At 36.6% G+C, this 15,338-nt stretch overlaps 1 protein-coding gene across 4 annotated transcripts in view; it reads right to left on the reverse strand.

The window, feature by feature from the left end:
- Positions 1 to 555: 555 nt before the first annotated feature.
- Positions 556 to 15,338, reverse strand: part of PLA2G4F (phospholipase A2 group IVF) — a 28,131-nt gene continuing 13,348 nt past the window's right edge. For 3 of the 4 annotated variants that reach the window (XM_068683977.1, XM_068683976.1, XM_068683978.1), the window contains 14 exons: positions 14,909 to 14,975; positions 14,446 to 14,615; positions 13,482 to 13,595; positions 12,986 to 13,023; positions 11,903 to 12,038; positions 11,118 to 11,254; positions 9,797 to 10,019; positions 9,124 to 9,238; positions 7,772 to 7,909; positions 5,678 to 5,785; positions 4,673 to 4,867; positions 4,200 to 4,366; positions 3,456 to 3,642; positions 556 to 2,122 (listed from right to left, as the gene is read on the reverse strand). In XM_068683977.1, the coding sequence (XP_068540078.1) occupies positions 1,893 to 2,122; positions 3,456 to 3,642; positions 4,200 to 4,366; positions 4,673 to 4,867; positions 5,678 to 5,785; positions 7,772 to 7,909; positions 9,124 to 9,238; positions 9,797 to 10,019; positions 11,118 to 11,254; positions 11,903 to 12,038; positions 12,986 to 13,023; positions 13,482 to 13,595; positions 14,446 to 14,615; positions 14,909 to 14,975 (2,025 nt within the window). In that variant the 3' untranslated portion in view covers positions 556 to 1,892. Of the gene's footprint in view, positions 2,123 to 3,455; positions 3,643 to 4,199; positions 4,367 to 4,660; positions 4,868 to 5,677; positions 5,786 to 7,771; positions 7,910 to 9,123; positions 9,239 to 9,796; positions 10,020 to 11,117; positions 11,255 to 11,902; positions 12,039 to 12,985; positions 13,024 to 13,481; positions 13,596 to 14,445; positions 14,616 to 14,908; positions 14,976 to 15,338 lie in introns of those variants that run through there. The other variant, XM_068683979.1, reaches the window with a different exon arrangement.

Below are 15,338 nucleotides of genomic sequence, written 5' to 3' on the forward strand. Positions count from 1 at the left end.
CAAAGGAAACTCCCATCTCGCTATAAATTCAAAGGCAATGGCAGCAAGGTGAAAGGCAGTTGAGACAAGAATACTTGAAAATCCTGCACGGGAAGGAAAATAAAGCATCACTGAACGTGTATGGAAGATGTCAGATTCCTACAAAGCAGGTAGCTTTTTGGCACCAATTATAAATAAAAAAAGGGTAATATTAAATTGCCGTTTCTCATATTTCAGCTTAAGGAAGTACTGAGGACATAAAGTATATGTCCTTCCAGACATCAAGGAAGTTTAACCACCCAAAGTCACTGTCCAGAATGTATATAAAAAATACAAATCCTTTAAAAAAAAAAATGGGTCATGGTTCCTCAAAGAGAAGCTTTATAATAAAGAGATGACTTTCTACTGCTGTGCAGCACCAGCCTGAAATGACCTTAATAAGTTACTTTCCCACCTCATCAGTTATAAATGAAGTAGTAAGTGAAGCTGTACAATACAGTATTGACATTTTGCTTACCTCTTATTAGAATAAGGATTATAAGAATAATAATGAGTGTTAATAAGAAAAACTGTGAATAACTTTAATAGAATTAGAATTTATTAGAAGAGGAACACATTCCAAAAAAGAAATCAACAACCTTATCTTTGTATAAAACTATACATCATTTCAGAAAATGCTCCTCTCTCCAATTTTCAAATACAGAATCAGTACATCCGGTTCAATATAAAAGCCACAAAAGCAAACAATTATTCTTCCTGTTGTTTTTGTGCTAGATATGTTCCAACTGCAAAATTCAGTCCTTTCCTCCAAGCTTTCTGCAAAGTGAGGTAAATTCCAAACCACAGCATAGCAGCATCTGACATTATTTATTAACATTTATAAGGTCTTCCTACCTTGAACATCAATGTTCCTATAACGTGGAAACACACAAATTAATTCCTTGAACAAAGCTCTGTCTGAATTGCAAGCCCAAGGTTAAAAAAAAGAAAAAAGATTTATTTTATATTCCTTCAAGGAGTCTTCTTTCCTCTTACACAGAAAGACAAAGACGAAACTTGTAGCATTTACCGATTTATTTTTAAATTTCCTCATCTTGTGATGATCAAACTATAGGAAGAAGCAGCACAATCACATGGTTTGTCTTCAATTCTTAAATTTAAAAAATTTCTTAAATTAAAAAAAAAACCTACCTCAAAAAAAATCCTAAAAAAAAAAATGTTTATCAAAATAATTTACTCTGATTGAACTTTTGGGACACTGAAGGCCATTACTAACTCCTGAGACAGGTAAGAAGGAAATACCAGGTATCTTAAACCATGAATAGCAAAAATGGTAGACAGCTAACAACTGTTTGGTCTTGCAAATATACGGGCAATAGCCAGTAGCAAGTTGAAAGCAAAAGAACATTTTCTCTCTCAATGCATGGTTACAATCCATTGAATTATATGCCAGATGAGGTAAATGGTAAAACCTCATGGAGGTTCAAAAAGCAAGAATGTTAAAGATATGGAAGAAATCAATGTTTCCTCATAACTACCCACATCTTTGACAGAGATCCTTTATCCACAAACCAGTGGAGTTTGTGAGATAATCTCCAGATGCTAGCACTCTTTGCACAGATCTCTCTAGTTATCAGCTGCCATTAGATGAGATACCAGGCTAAATAATTTCCTCCTCTTCCACACTCACACACAACCCTATTTTTTCTGTTTGATATAACAGTATAACACCGATGTAACTCTCTCTTGGGTTTTTCTAAGACCATCTGATATCTTGAATAGACTTTCAATGTCACATGCTTTACTCCCTTCCCAAGAAGACAGTTTCCAGCTAACAGTTTTCGGCTTTCAGGCTTGAACCACATGGCTTTGGTACACTGCAGCCTGCCTTTATCCTCAATTATGGAAGGTACTCATGTATTGGATGTACTGCTGACATTCTTCCGCTTTCTCCTTTGCAGAGCCAAGTTCAGGGTTTTGAAGAGAGTGTCCTTGTTGTTCAGAACATTGTAGCGATTCACTTCCACTAACCTGCGGAAATCATATGGCTCAAGGGTGAAATTCAGTGTACGGTAAGGAGAATCTTTTGTCTCAATGACAAAGTCACCAAAGGATTTCTCATCCTCTGACTCGCGTTCAATGCCTGCAAGAAGAAAAAAAATATATATATATTTATATTTTATATATATAAATATTTATTTATTTCTTAAAATGACTCAGCAGTGGCAGACTCATTTTAGTTGGATTCTGCAAGGAGGCTATATCACAGGTAACTCTGTTGAACCTCAAATCTTTCCTCAGAGCTCTTCCTCAGGCATTTCAGCTCCTTCAGGACACAAAGTGCTTAGAAACTGAAGACAAAGCATTATTACCTCTCCTGCTTCCACTAGACTCCAAAACACAGGATTAAAATGCATTTTCATTATGATAAATTGTTTAGCATGTCCATAATAGCCATGCTTCCAATTGCTCAATTCTTCCTGGAAGTGCTATTAACTAGATAATAAAAGATACCAACACCCTGAGTTGAACTAACCTCAAGAGGCTAGTATAATTTTTTAAAATACGTTTAAAATGGCAACTAGTGGTTTTTAGCACCCTAACATTTAAATCTAAACACTAGTAGTGAAAGCTCAATGTTAAAGTCATTTGCTAAAAACACTTTTGCTTCTTGGTACTACAGAAAGAGCAGTCTTGAACCACAGTCAGGCCCACTAATTTGAATCTCCTCATCTTTGTGCACTGAGAGCCTGGCAATTGCCATTGTATTAATACAGAAAGCATTAACAGGGCAACTTATGTTTCCCTTGTCTGGTCAGTCCTGCATATTCTTCTCTATGTATTCCAAAGTTTTTCTCAGGACGCTGCTCTCTCCCACTAAGGGAAAAATACGGCATGGAATTTTGTCTGTCTCTACCTAAAAGTATAGCTCTACGCTTCATCCCAGCACTCTTGCTTGACAAACAGTGATAGACCTTATGGTCTATATAAATCACATTAACTGAAACAGGGATTGTTTTCCTTAATAACTTGACCTTTACGCTGCAAAGGCACAGAACATTTAGCACTGTTATATGATCTGACATACAGACTGGTCCACAACACTTTGCTACCTATTGGCTCATTCATACCCAATAAACAAACAAACTTATTATTTAACCTGATTTATTGTGCTTTCCTGTATGTAGGGTAATTAGAAGTAACAGTATCAGACATCAGGACAGACTGATCAAAAATAAGCAAAAACATTACCCATTTTGATTCCTTCTGCCCTTTAGATGGTTTTATTGCTTGCATTTTGTTGCTGTTTTTTTGTTTGTTTGTTTGTTAGCTTTGTTTTTTAATTGCCAGGCTCTTCTCTCACTCTCCCTTCCAAAAAAATTGTGGAAGTTGATCCTACCTTAAATTAACGTAACAGTTTAATAATTTATAGGTAAGTACTAAGGAGAGTGAAAGTAGGAACACTGAACCCTTACCTGGAGCTTTGTATTTCCGGAAGGTGTCATTCACTAATGGGAAATGGAGCACAATGGGAGCCTTTGGATTATTGTTATCCACAAACATGTAGCACTCTTTTGGCTTCTTTTCATCTTCATCACTCAGTTTGATTTTTGGAAAAGGAATCTCCCGCTCCTCACAGTATTTCTGAGCCAACTCTAAAACCTGTTGTCAAAGAACAAAAGTAATTTTGATAGAATACCAGCCATACCTTTAAGATTGCCTAACTACTATCCTCAAAAGGAGAGAGATTCTATCAAAACAAAAAAATCCAAACAAACAAAGAAAAATTCATCCTCCAGATTGGATGAAGCAATTTATCTGGCCGATGATACAGAAAAAAGAATAGTATAACTAAGCACTACTATTAAACATCAACAGTTTTCATCTAAAACCCTTTTTATATGTTTTATATCTATATCTATACCTTGACTTTTCTGCACTTAAAAATAAACACTAGTATACATGTATACAGGACAACTTGCTTGCACGATAAAAGTCACCAATAGCCAATTTTTCATTAGAAGTACAAGCATAGAATTATGTAACAAAGATCTTATGAGCTAAGCAAATATTCTTATTTTAGGTAATATGACACACTTAGGCTTTTGAAACAAATCTTATTAGTTATCACTTCCTATCTCCTCATCTGATCTGCTGCCATTGTAGATATCATTCTGTGCTCTTATCCTCATGTAATAAAGTTCAGCTATGTCTCACACCTCAAACGGAGCTTCCCAGGAGAAATTGAACGACAAAATAACATCCACATCTCTCTCTGGCTGAAGTACCAATGGAAAGGGAGAGTTGATAGAAAAGCCACCATCCACTAAATACAAGCTCTCTTCCATGGGGGTCAACTGGTTAGGAAACGCATCCAGATGAGTGCCTGGAAGACATTTCAAGTAACTATAATGCTTCTTTACACAGCTCTGGATACAAGCAACAAAAAGGTTGTGCTGGGGTTATAAGAGAAAAAGACATTCCAACCCACACATTGAACTGAGAATGGCCTATAACACCCTATAAGGAGCTTGCCTCATATGAGGGAAGACAAATAGCAGATCAACTTTTTGCTATGGCATAAGAAGAGTTAAATTCCCTCACTTCAATGGAATAAAATCAGTCCGGACATAGCACGTTACTGAACATTAACACACTATCCTATATCCCAGATACATACAGGTTCATTCACCTTTCCGAACCACAAATTTCTTGACATTAACATAATCTTTATGAAGATACAACCCCTGCATGAAGTTGAATGTCTCTCCACATGTGACCCGGGACTTGAAGAAATCCTGGAAAATTTGCAACAAGGGGCCCCCAGGTATAACCAAGCGAGTCTTCAGTCGTGTTGGATCTCGGAAATGAGATCTTCGACAGTCATCTACAGAAACCACAACAGGGTGCAGAATAAATACACAATGCTCATCCAGCTTCATCATTTCAATCAGACTTTTTTCTGCAATGTTTAGTCTGAACACTGATTTTGTCCTCTAATTAAAAAATATTGTAATGAAATTTAAATAAGCTGCCATTTATATGGTTGGATATTTACCTGCCCTATTTAAAAGGGATTATTCAAATCATTGTCCCTTTTCATTTCAAATGCACACAAAGAAACACCTGGTAGCAAGTGACAGCAAGACAACAACAGTATTTATAGTTACAGCAGCACAAGTGTGAAAAATAGATCTGCAGAGAGGAAAAAATCTCTTCTATCTCTATTCCCTATGACGTTATAAACATGCACCTAAGCAACTCTCAGCCTTTAATACATTTCCTTTTCACTACTAGAGAGGCATCATACAAATGAAGAATACTAACATTCAACCAGATTATTCAACATTTTAAAAAAAAATAGGCCAAGAAGGGAACTGAAAACTTATTCTTCACCTCCTGCATAGCTGTTGGGTTTCTGCCCTTCTCTTCTTGTGATAAGGACCCCTGAACTGCAAGAGGTGTTTAAGATAGATCCCAGAACTAGCCAAAATTATAGTCAAGGTCATATTAAAAAAAAAAAAAATATATATATATATATATATATATATATTAGACTCTATTCACTATGTATGCAATAGTGATATGTATGTAATAGAGTAATATACAGCACAAGAGCTATCTGTCCAAACCCATCCCTTATGCTAGCTTTGAAAACTACACACACTACATTCTTTAAATTTTTAAATGTTCTTACCTATAACTTTGATAACATCTTTGAAAGGCTCTAGAAAGCTCAATCCTGTTCCAACTACTTTCAAGCAGATATCATCCAAGCTTGCAGCAAAGGCACTGCCCCACATTCCTGCAAAAGAAGAAAGAAATAATTTAATACTTGAAAGGCTTTTTCTGGTATAACCAAAAGGCCTATTACTCAGCTGCCATCACGGAGAAGGTTGCCACTCAACCCCTACTATTCTAATATTTGTTGTTTGAGTTTAAACCTTTGAGTGAATCATGACAAATTCGGATGCAATAATCTAATGAAGAAACTTCTATGAGAGGGAAGCTCTTCTATGAGATAAAGAAAGATGGCAAGAGAATGGGAAGACCTAAAGCAGTAGTTTTTGGCAAGTATGATCAAGAGTGGACTGGGTAGAAAGATATAGGGAATTAGAAGAGACTTAGTGCCTAGAGCTTTGCAGACAAACCTACTGAGACAGAAGATTAGCAAGGTATCCAGGGCAGACTCGGAGCAATAGTGATTGGCAAAGAAGTTCAGTATTTCAGGTACATAGAAATGCCTGTATGAAGCAGCAGCTGCGTAGCAAGCACAGTTGCAGAGGGGTTGGAACTAGATGATGCCTTCCAACCCAAGCTGTTCTATGATTCTATTATTCTTTAAGAAAGCTTTAAGAGCTCTTGCAGGGTCTAAAGATCTTCTGACCCAACTGAAGCATTCCAGCTTTAAGTAACTACCATTGTGTTCCAAATCGCAGAAAGAAAATACTTCCAGTACATTAGCTGTAGTTCTTTTACTCTGGAAAAAAATGTTATAAACAATTTATAGTCTTCACATTCCTGACTCTGTTTCTAATAAAACAGCATCTTTGTATGTAGATTTTCACTGCCTGCATACACCTTCAAGGATAATGCTCCAAATAGGATGCAGCTCTTAAGTGTAAAGGCCATTAGGACTCTCTATGATCATATGATATAAACAATTAAGATTTAAACATAAGACATAAAATAGACGTAAATAACATAAGATATAAGCAGATATAAACAACTAAGGCAAATTGGAGAAACCACCTAAAACTGAGACCTAGAGAACGACACTCACTGACAGCATCATCTCTAGCACCTAACCCAATTTTGCCTCATCTCTTTGATGCACTACACTCATGAGGGGTACATCATGGTTGAATCTGTTACTCAGGCACACCAAAGCACTAGTTTTAGGAAGACAGAGAGACAAATGTCTAATACCACAACCACAGCATTTGCAAGTACCAATAAACAAGGCAGTAAGTACCAATAAACCTTGGAAAAGAACAACACTATCCCAAGCAAAAATATTTTGCAGCGCAGGATACTTCACTCTAACTTTGAGGAAGCAATAGTCTTCCCTGACCTTCCCTGGATTTTGATCTACAGTAATTGTACAGTAAGTTTGATGTACAGTAATTTATTCCTACAAGGATGTCATTTTAATTGAGGGAAAGGTTCTCTAGTTAAAATGCACATCCTGTTCAACAACCTGTCTGATCTCCATTTAACACTGAACATTAAGCTGACACTCGAAATACTTCTTTCTCTGTTCAGGTTCTGAAAAATATATGAGGGATCTTAAGAGACCTTTTACTAACACAGAAGATAAAGCTGACAGAAGGTAAATGATTTTAAAAATTAAAAAAAAAAAAACAAACTTCAGCAACAAAGAAGACAAGATGTAAATGGAATGAAGCAACATGCTGTAACAGACATCACCTCCTACACGTACGACCATATCTAAAAGCAATGTGATGCTACACAGCTTGGCTGAATGTTAAATTTTTTGTAAACAGTAATATCAAAAATATATGCCCTCATTTTCTGAATTAATCTAGACACCTTCACTGGGCTTTTGTAACACCACTGGGAGCTAGTCTTCAAAAAGACTCTGCAGACTAAGGAGTATCAGACTATAATACTGTAACAACTGCACCTATACCTTTAGAGAAAGATTTGACATTTTTACCCTTTTTGAACTCTTTAGAAAGGGACAAAAAAGCATAGGTTTCAGTTGATAAGTCCTAAAAGCAATGTGATTTTCTATCTACCCCTTCTATTTATTACTGTAAGCTCATACCTTGTAGAAAACAAATTCTAGGCTCTGGACGTTTCTGGATAAGCCTTCCCATAAAGAACTCGCTGTCGAAGTCCTCTGTTCGGACAAAAGCTCCATATTTGCGAAACCCAACTTCATAGGGAGTAAACTCACACCATTCTAAGAACAAGACATCCGATTAGTGAGGATTTACTCACCTCAAAGTAAGTGTAGGTAAAAAATACTCATTTGATTTCTGTTCACACAAGTGGGGCATAAGGGAGTCTCCCTCCACTTCTTTCGCTATTACTGTGGACTTCCTTGCCATTCTTCTCATGGAGCCTCCATCTTACATACACATCATTAATATCAACTGCTGTACAGGTTTCACTACCTCAATCCCATCTCTTTTCTTCCTGGCTTTTTGGAGAATTTTTTTTTTTTTTTTGCTCCATTTTGACTGTTACTGCAGAAATATCCTACCCATTTCACCTCTATTTTAAACTTTTTTCATCATGTCAAAGGGAAGCTACTTCAATTTTCCTGTATTTTCCTCATCCTGTTTACTATCAGTAAATATTACAATACTGATTTCACATCTCAGTTGACCAACTGTGGTAGAATTCATTGTCTACTTATTGAAATGTCCCTTCATGCTTGAAAGCTCTCCACAAATATTTGCAAATGAAATTCATTGTCCTTCAAGTTCTGCTTTAAAATTCATCTTCCTTACATACACCCACACACACTCTTCCTGAACAAAAGAAGACCAACAAAAAGGGAAAAAAATAATAGTTGTACAATGATGGACACAACAATTTGTGTTCCTGTTTGACTCTGTGATTGCTTGTTGCCTTGTATTTAAAATTGCAAGTGACATGCAATAGGACTGGCCTTTTTGTTCTGCAACTGTACAACTAAAAAGAACCCAGGCTGTTAAATACCACTATTTTCATGACACATGCTGCAAGTTTTCCAATCCATCATATTACCTGAATTTTCCATAAATCAGATACGTGAAATTATAAAAGAAAAATCCCAGCTACATGAAGTAGGTCTCTTGATTACCAAGTACTTCGGTTTTCCAATGCAGACAGACTTAAGTATTACAACAATCTTCCCTCTTAGCTCCTGAATATTTCAGGCATTTTCTTGTAAAACATGCAGAGTAGCCAGCTGAGTTAATACTCTTCCTTCATACCCATAATGAAAACATTTGTAATTGGGATGACAACACACTGTTATTCATTACCCTATCGCCTTTTAAGCTTTGTTATCTGTTGTCAGCTGTTCATTACCTGAATAGTGAGTTTCAACAAAAGACAACTGGAACTGTGTAGGTGAAAGGAATTTATAGATTTTAGCAAACCAAAAGAAACCTGCCATGTTCATACCTGCAAAGTCACCACTACTAATATTGGGTCTCACATTGACAGCTGCATAGATGGGATAAGGGTTCTGGGCCCATTTCACTGCTTCTTGCTGATCAGACAGCTTTGATGCATCTTCCTTGTTACAAACAAAGAAGGAGAAACATATTAACATAAATTCTGTCCCCATACTTCAGTAATTTGAAGCTGTTTCTTACCATCTGACTAACAATGCTACTACTTCAAAGTCCCTTTCCTCCCTCAGTCCATGCATACAATTAAGTTTTGTTGGGATTTCTGCAGTTGTATAATTAGAATATCAGATGTTATTAACAAGCTACTTACTCCTCTGATTTCAATTAGCATAAAAAATACAGAATAGTAATACAGTTTTGCAAAACCAATATCAACATTTTTTCAGGCTTAACCTGCCCAATACAAAAGCTATTAATTTAACAAGTTATTCCAAATAAACACTCAGTTTTTCTATAGCACTAATACATAAAATTTCAAAATTCTTTAGTAAAGAGGGGTGCTGGGATATCTGAGGCAGAAAGAAATGAAAACCCTCTATGTTTATTCCACAACACTGCCTATTCCCAAACAGCCTATAAAGGCAGAGACTAATAAATTTCTTGACATTCAACATATGGGTGTGCTGAGGTCCCAGCTGGAAGACTAACATGAACTCTTTTACCTTCTGTTGTAGGAAATACTCCACAATAAGACCCCACAAATCTGTGAAGGAAACTTTCCGTCCACTACTTTCCATTGAATTCAACTCCTGGAAATAGTATTTCAGTCGTTCTGGGGAAAATGCCCCTCCTTTGCTGCTGGACACAATACCCTGAGCTCTGTTGATCGCATCTTGAAGATCTTTCTGTGACCAGTAAGGGTCTTGATACAATGTTGATAAACACCTGAAAATGATTACATTAAGGTCATCAGTAAAAGTGGCCTTTATGTTAACAATGAATTATAGCTAGACATTGTTACTCCTGTGAGTAATATTTACTTCATGGCTTGAGAAGTCTAGCTAAAAATAAGACATTGTAAAGAGCCAATAATAATTGATCTCTGTGCTCTAAAACATGCTGAGAACCCTGACCTGCATGACAGCTTCTCCCTGATTCCTAATATATCTTTCACGGACGTTACAAAAATCATGTATTAGCTCACGTGCTAACTTATAAATATGAGTTAACTTCAGGCCATAATGACTCAGAGACTAGCAGACAGCAAGGGTTCTATTGCATAGTAATAAAGGCCATAGCCTTCATCAGAACACAGGTCTGATTAAAATGAGACAGTTTAGATGCTTGGTTAGAGGATGACTAAATTTATTTGAAAGTCTAACTTTGAATCAAAAGGTTAGTTAAGAATGTTTTACAAACAGAAGTTAATGCACAAAGCTATGGAATGGAAGGTTATATTGTCAAGATTCAAAACTCAGTTAAATCATTTCACGAAAACAATGCGTACTTATAGGAAGGGTGGATTTCAACACACACTCCAAAAACTGAGCTACTGAAACATTCTAACCATGTCTGACACTTCAGCACATTGCTCCAGACTACCAAATCCAGTGCTATTCCGCCACTCAGCTGCATGTGCCACTGCAGAAGTTAGTGACTTAGTGGTCTGCATAGAGATGTTTCCAGTGTTGCACCACCCTGGTTATCTTCTTGGCAACGGTAAGCACATAGGGCAAGTTTTTGAAGTCAGGGTTCTGAGGGAATCCACAGCAGCTTTATTCATGTACTAAGTTCTGCTACTAGCTGCCATGCTTGCAAAAGCAGCAGATTTATAAATTTAGCCAATAACTGTATAAGTTACAAGTGATAATGAATCTTTGACTCTTTAGGATTCCCATCAGAACTCTCAGGCGAAATCTGTTGAAACATTTAACTTCATTTTCTGTCTGTAAATGGCAAAAATACAGTTCTGGCCTTATTTTTTGCATCGATACTAACATATTCAACTATAAGTTTCTGGAGTCAGCACTGCACACAACTTACCAAGTAGAGCCAGAAATCCCACTCAGATATATTGCAGCATCCAGAAGGCCCAGCTGCTGAAGCCCAGCTAGGCTGCCATAGAATGAAGTCAGTGCTCTCATCCCACCTCCAGACCCCAGTACTGCCACAACTGGAACCTGCAGCCAGCAAACTCAGGAGTGACAATCACAGACTTTTGAATTGCCAGTAAATCAACAGTTACACAAAAGTAATCCTGTTCTTACATAGGAAATACTATATCCATTCCATTTACATTTCAATTAATTTTAGGTTTGATTTCCATCAGCACCCTTTTCCCTGTTCTGTAATTGAAATACATGGCTTACCATAAAGATACCAGTTATCTTCATGACAGTGACTTCCTGAAACTGTTATGTATATTAACACACATTTAGTTGCATGCCATACAACATGCACATTAGAATAGGGGAAAAAAGGAGAGGTGATTCTCCTAACACCACCTGAAGATCACAGGGGAATATATCAGGATATCTAGAAATAACTGTCTCCAAATCAGCAATTTAGAAGCTGGTTCTCTATGGTGAGCTTCAACTAAACCTTTCTAAAATTGTCTCTCCCATCATCACAATTCAAATCACACAAATCACACACATCCCTCAGAATTTTAGAAATACAAGACATGAAACTTCAGTAATGAAATGCTGCGGGGATCTCTCATGGTAAATGTGAACCATATTCTGTTGGTTATAGGCAAAGAATCCTACAATACTTAACTAATTATCAACCAAGCACAAAGGATTTATGAATTTCTCTGTGCTCAATACCTCATCTTTCCGAGGGGATTCCTTTAAATTAAGAGTCTTCTTCAGCACCTCAGAAACTAATTTCTTCCTTTTGTCCACAAATTCTCTCTCCTCTTTACAGAGGTCAAAACCCAGACGTATATCTAGATCCCAAGTACTGAAAAAGAAATCAAAGCATACACAAAAAACAGTAAGTTCTGCAGGATTTGTAATTTCCTGGGAAAAGCATTTTTTGTAAACACATTCTAGGTGCTGACATGAATCACTGGATCAAACTGTTAGATGGCTACCACTCAGACTGCTGTCTGAAGTGTATATCTATTTACTAGCTGTTTTGCAATAAGAGCATTTGGGATTAAAACTGAAACATCTCCCTGTAGTTTTTCTCTCTATGTCTAAATACAAAATCTGTGTTAGGCAGGCATTCAGGTTAAGCTTCAGGAATTTCACAGACAGGAAGAAAAGATTCTCAGTGGTTGAAAGAAAATTGTACAAGGAGCAATTGAGAACACTGCATTGACACAGATGGAAAATGAGGGGAAAGTGATTTTACAACAGTGTCAGGAGGGTACAACAGGAAAACAAACTTGCTATACGAGTTTTTGAAAGGGGAGGAGGATCTTCAGTTAATGACTATATATCTAATTACCCTACCAACTCATACGACAACTTCTCAGTTTTGTGTGTTATTTCCTTAGCACTCCTTTCTTGCACCATTCCCCCATTCAAGCTCTTCACACATCAAGCTGTCCTTCCCTATTTGTCAGTACAGCACTGATATTCTGGGAACTATCTGCATCTATCAAAACTACTTAATATTTACACCATCAGCTTCCCACACTTAATATGTTTAAGTGTTAGGAAAACAGAAAATGTTGTTCAGATTTCAGCAGGATTAACACCAATCCAAGAGATAGTGTCTTGAAAGAGAATAATATTTCACGTATGTGAAAAGAAAAATAATCAAGAAGGTTTTCTCTTTTATCTGTCCCAAGAGTTTGATTGAGACAGCAGACTTTCCCAGAGCAGCAGGGATAATCACTCAGCTCCCTATGAGAATTAAGGCCTTTCCTCATTTTAGAGATCTTTGAGGTTCCCACTCACCTCTCTTCAGCTTTCAAACTTATATCCAAACTTTGTCCCTGTGAACACAGAAAAAATCTTGCAATTGATAGCAACTGCATAGGTGGCACTACTAAATACAGGTTATTACATCAACATGGTCACAAGATACTAACTAGAACAGCACTCATTCACAAAACTACCTCTGTGGAACACCTTTCTCTTCAATCTATTTCAAACATTTTTAGTAATCTGAAATAGTTTATTTACAGTGACTAAACGAAATCAGAGAGCAGACAAAACATTTGTTTCTTCTTCAAGCTTCTTGCTTCTCTCCTCCTCAGATATTTTTGTTTCTTACCTTTGCCAGCCATGAAAACATTTTTAGAAAAGCTGCACTGAGTAATATCGCTATTTCATTCTAGATCTACAAGAAAACAGCACTCCTAAGAATCACGTGCAGTTTAACTGTCCAAATGCCTAAAACCGGTGGGGGGTATTCAAAGCATGTTAAAATAGGTGCAATAGTTGACATTACCTCTCCCAGAGAAACAACTCTATCAACTTTTTGTCCAACAGGAAGGGAATTAACTGGTACAGTCCCCCGTCCCAGAACTGTAGTATGCTTTTCAATATCAGGGTTCATCCCATCCTAATAAAAAATAAAATGTTGTTTGAGTGCTTCAGTAAAAATGTTAATGATATGACTATCATAAACAAACAAAAATAAAACAAAATAGCAAACAATCCTGGCAATCATTACAACTAACCCTTTTCCAAAGCAGTCTAAGGCTTTCTGAGACCTTGGACTCCTGTCCTGCTTTCTGCTTGACAGATCTTTGCTGGGATTATTTCTGTCACTGAAACAGCTGTTTTTGTTTGTTTGTTTGTTTTAATTATTATATTTTTCTAATATAGCTGTCTGCCACACACAAAAACCTTTATCTCCAAATATAGCATTTTTCCCCTGAATTGTTGTAGTGATACGTGTCAGAAAACCCACAAGGGAACTTGTATAGTCTTCAAAGCAGGATTTGAAATAGAGAAAAATGGATCCATAACAAGTGGTAATAAAGATCAACCTAAGCTTGGCCATCGATTCCTAATGCAGAAACAGAAAACACATCAGTTGAAGACAGAATTCTAGCCTAGAAAATTCTGATTTGACCAGGTACAACATTAAAGAGTTAACTCTGATTCTTGTATCTGAAAGGTATATCTAGAAGTGACAACTAACCTTAATAATGAATGACCCTTTCAGCACCACAAGTACCAAGAAGAAACTTGCTTTCAGTGCAAGTTTTTGAGATCCATGCATACCTGAACAATATATCCAAAACTGATATCCCTGGACATCTGAAGACATTGGCTGCCTTCTTATGATCAAACTAAGGCCATTCAGTTTATGTTTAAAGGCTCTTTATAGACCAAAGACACTGTTTTCAGGGTGGATTTATTCAAAAGTGTTTATAACCTTTGTAGCAGCCAGGACAGCTGCTTACCTGTAGGATAGATATGGTTTGCTCCAGCTCCACTTGCAGTTCTGGATGCATTTCTTTGTCCACATGAAAAACAAAGGAGGTTCCATAATCCTTCTCATTATCTGGTCTCCAAGGAATACACAGCTGCTTCTGATACGCCCCTGGAACAGAAAGCTTGACCGCACAGCTACCTGTGTATTAGAATAAGACGTTTAGACTGCAGAATCCATTTGCTGAAAATCAAATACTTTTGTTAAATGTAGCTGAAAATATGAAAACACAAGTAAAGACTCTCAAGTCTCTTTCGTGGGGCACCCAATGGAAGTGACCCAATATTATTTTGCCTTTATTTTTAATACTAAATTAACTAACAAAGTCAATTTTGTAGTCAACATATAAGAATACACTTGATAGACAGTGAGGGGTCTCCCCTCTCTCCCACGGAATAAACATGCTGTGAAGTAGACTCTGCAGGCAGACATACCTTGCTGTTTCTCTTTTATTTTTTCTTCTTTGTTGACAGTCCCTTGCAGAGACAAACAAGGATGAACCTATGAAAAGAAGAAACACGTTCTGGTTATGAAATTTGAGTTCTTTTTTTTTTGTTGAAGCTTAATCCACCTACTATGGTAGGTATCAGGCTTACAGCTACAATGTTTCAAAAAAAAAAAAAAAACACAAAAAACATTATTTGAATGATCAATATAATCCATAAAGAGCAAGTTTTATTTTAGCAAAAAGGGATTATTTGGTCTTGTTTCAGAATGAAAACCACTTCTCCTATTCCAGGTTTTTTTTCAACCTGTACCTCATATTTACAAGTTTACTTTTTTTCCCTCCTCTTTCTTTCTTCTAATTATGTTTATCTTTTTTTTTTTTTTTTTTTAATGGACATGCGAGTACCTATACAGAAT

This window comes from Anas acuta, chromosome 5 (assembly GCF_963932015.1).
Source record: "Anas acuta chromosome 5, bAnaAcu1.1, whole genome shotgun sequence".
In the NCBI taxonomy this organism is placed as follows: Eukaryota; Metazoa; Chordata; class Aves; order Anseriformes; family Anatidae; genus Anas; species Anas acuta.